The following is a 2,591-nucleotide window of genomic DNA, read 5'->3' on the forward strand; positions in this document are numbered from 1 at the left end:
CTCACACACACACACACATGCACACACACTCGCACACACACTCACACACACACATACACACACACACAAAGAGTGGAGATTAAGAAGCTGCTGAAGACTATGAACAAACCGGAAACACTCACACTCACACATGCACACACACACACTCTCTCACACAAAGAGGAGATTAAGAAGCTGCTGAAGACTATGAACAACCTGGAAACACACACTCACACAGACACACACACACACTTGCACGTACACACAAGCAAACTCATGCACACTTGCCTCGCACATACAGGTGCACACACGCAAACTCACACTTACATACTTGCACACACACTTTCAAGCACACACGCACACACTGCAAACTCGCATGCACACTCTCAAGCACATGCATGTATGCACACTCGCATACACACACAAATTCACAAGCAAACTCATGCACACACTTGCACTCACACACTCGCATGCATATGCGTACATGCAAACTCACAAGCAAATGCTGGCTCACACGCAGTCACACACATGCAAGCACACACACGTGCAAACTCACGAGCAAGCTCATCACACACTTGTACAAGCAAACTCAATGCTGACACACACACACTCACTGACTCACACAACCTCAGCACACACTCACATGCATACACTCAGACGCAAACTTGTACACTTTCACGCACACACTCACAAAAGCAAACTCATGCGCACACTCATACATGCACACACACGACTTGCATGCAAACTCACACTCACATCCACACAAGCAAATGCTGACTCACACACACACAAACTCACAAACAACACAAGCACACAGGAGTGTCTCACCATGTGTGAAGTGACTCTGGTCTGCCACATATCCACTTGTTTCGGTGCGAGATCAGGAATCTGCATCCCTAAGCGCGCAGCCAGAGCCTCCACGTAACCTGCTAAACTACACACAGCATTACTAATACACACATCTAGTTCATCCACACACACTGTTAGTGAAGCTGCTTACCCGAGTCCAGCCAGATCAGACACCAGGTTCCCCAGAGCTGCGGCTGAAACACAGTCAAAAACCATCAATGAAGCTTCTGTGTGACAAACCACAGGACGAATCTCACCAGAACCAGATCTCATCGCAAGAAATTACATTTAAATAAAGCATCAATTAAATTCAATACAGCAGATAACGCATCAACGCTTTAGAATTTATGTTATTTCTTTGCATTAGATCAGGATCTCACAAACTGGTATGAGTTCAATTCAATAGCTATAAAATAGCTCAAATAAAAAACAAACTGATATTGTATCTGAAAAAAATCATTTAAATAATTTTAAAATAAAATTAAAATTAAACAAAAAACTATATAATTTATTTGTTTAGCTGCATGTCATGTGACCAATAATTGTCATCGGAGAATCATGAATATGCAATTGTGTTGTTAAATGAAAATCTCAGGAGCTTTCAAGTAAATATTTTAGCTCAAACAGTTTTGACACGTTCTAAACAGGTTTCATGAGATTCACCCACATAGTAATAGTCACTGCTGATGTAACAGGGTTAAAAGTGTTACTTTAAATGTTATAACTTTCACCAAAATTACTGTGTTTTTGTTCATTTAATAATTGTTTGGAGACCTCTTGTGGCGATAATAAGTATTTGGGGTAATTTACACCAGGTTCCCCAGAGCTGCGGCTGAAACACAGTCAAAGACCATCAATGAAGCTTCTGTGTGACAAACCACAGGACGAATCTCACCAGAACCAGATCTCATCGCAAGAAATTATATTTAAATAAGCATCAATTAAATTCAAAACAACAGATAATGCATCAACGCTTTAGAATTTATGTTATTTCTTTGCATTAGATCAGGATCTCACAAACTGGTATGAGTTCAATTAAATTCAATAATTCAATTAAATTATAATAAAATACAATTAAAATAAAACACTTACTAAAAAGATTATATATTGCATTTGAAATAAATGAAAATGCATAACTTTAAAAACAATCCAAAATAATTACTACAATTATATGAACTATTTCATTTGGAATAAATAGAAATAAAAATAAATAAATAAATGCTAAACAAAGATATGTTAGATGAAATAAAATAGCTAAAAAAAAACTGATATTTTATCTGAAAAAAATCATTGAAATAATCTTTAATTAAAATTAAACAAAAAACTGTATATAATTTATTTGTTTAGCTGCATGTCATGTGACCAATAATTGTCATCAGAGAATCATGAACATGCAATTGTGTTGTTAAATGATTTAAATATTAACTTAAAATCTCAGGAGCTTTCAAGTAAATATTTTGGCTCAAACAGTTTTGACACGTTCTAAACAGGTTTCATGAGATTCACCCACATAGTAATAGTCACTGCTGATGTAACAGGGTTAAAAGTGTTACTTTAAATGTTATAACTTTCACCAAAATTACTGTGTTTTTGTTCATTTAATAATTGTTTGGAGACCTCTTGTGGCGATAATAAGTATTTGGGGTAATTTGCCTTGCCTGTGAAACCACACCCCCACCCCCAGCAGAGAAGTTTATCTGATGCTGAGAGGTGGTAGGTAAAATGTGCTCCCGCAAAATGAGTTTTCTTTGTAACTTGACACT

At 36.9% G+C, this 2,591-nt stretch overlaps 1 protein-coding gene across 1 annotated transcript in view; it reads right to left on the reverse strand.

Moving 5' to 3' along the window:
• LOC107714759 (transmembrane protein 65-like) overlaps positions 1-2,591 on the reverse strand; it is a 13,835-nt gene that overhangs the window by 1,950 nt on the left and 9,294 nt on the right. Inside the window, exons 5-6 of the mRNA XM_016520723.1 lie at positions 980-1,022; positions 736-913 (exon numbers count right to left, since the gene is read on the reverse strand). Of these exons, the coding sequence (XP_016376209.1) occupies positions 736-913; positions 980-1,022 (221 nt within the window). The remainder of the gene's footprint in view (positions 1-735; positions 914-979; positions 1,023-2,591) is intronic.

This window comes from Sinocyclocheilus rhinocerous, unplaced genomic scaffold (assembly GCF_001515625.1).
Source record: "Sinocyclocheilus rhinocerous isolate Xijiao unplaced genomic scaffold, SAMN03320098_v1.1 scaffold359, whole genome shotgun sequence".
Lineage (NCBI taxonomy): Eukaryota > Metazoa > Chordata > Actinopteri > Cypriniformes > Cyprinidae > Sinocyclocheilus > Sinocyclocheilus rhinocerous.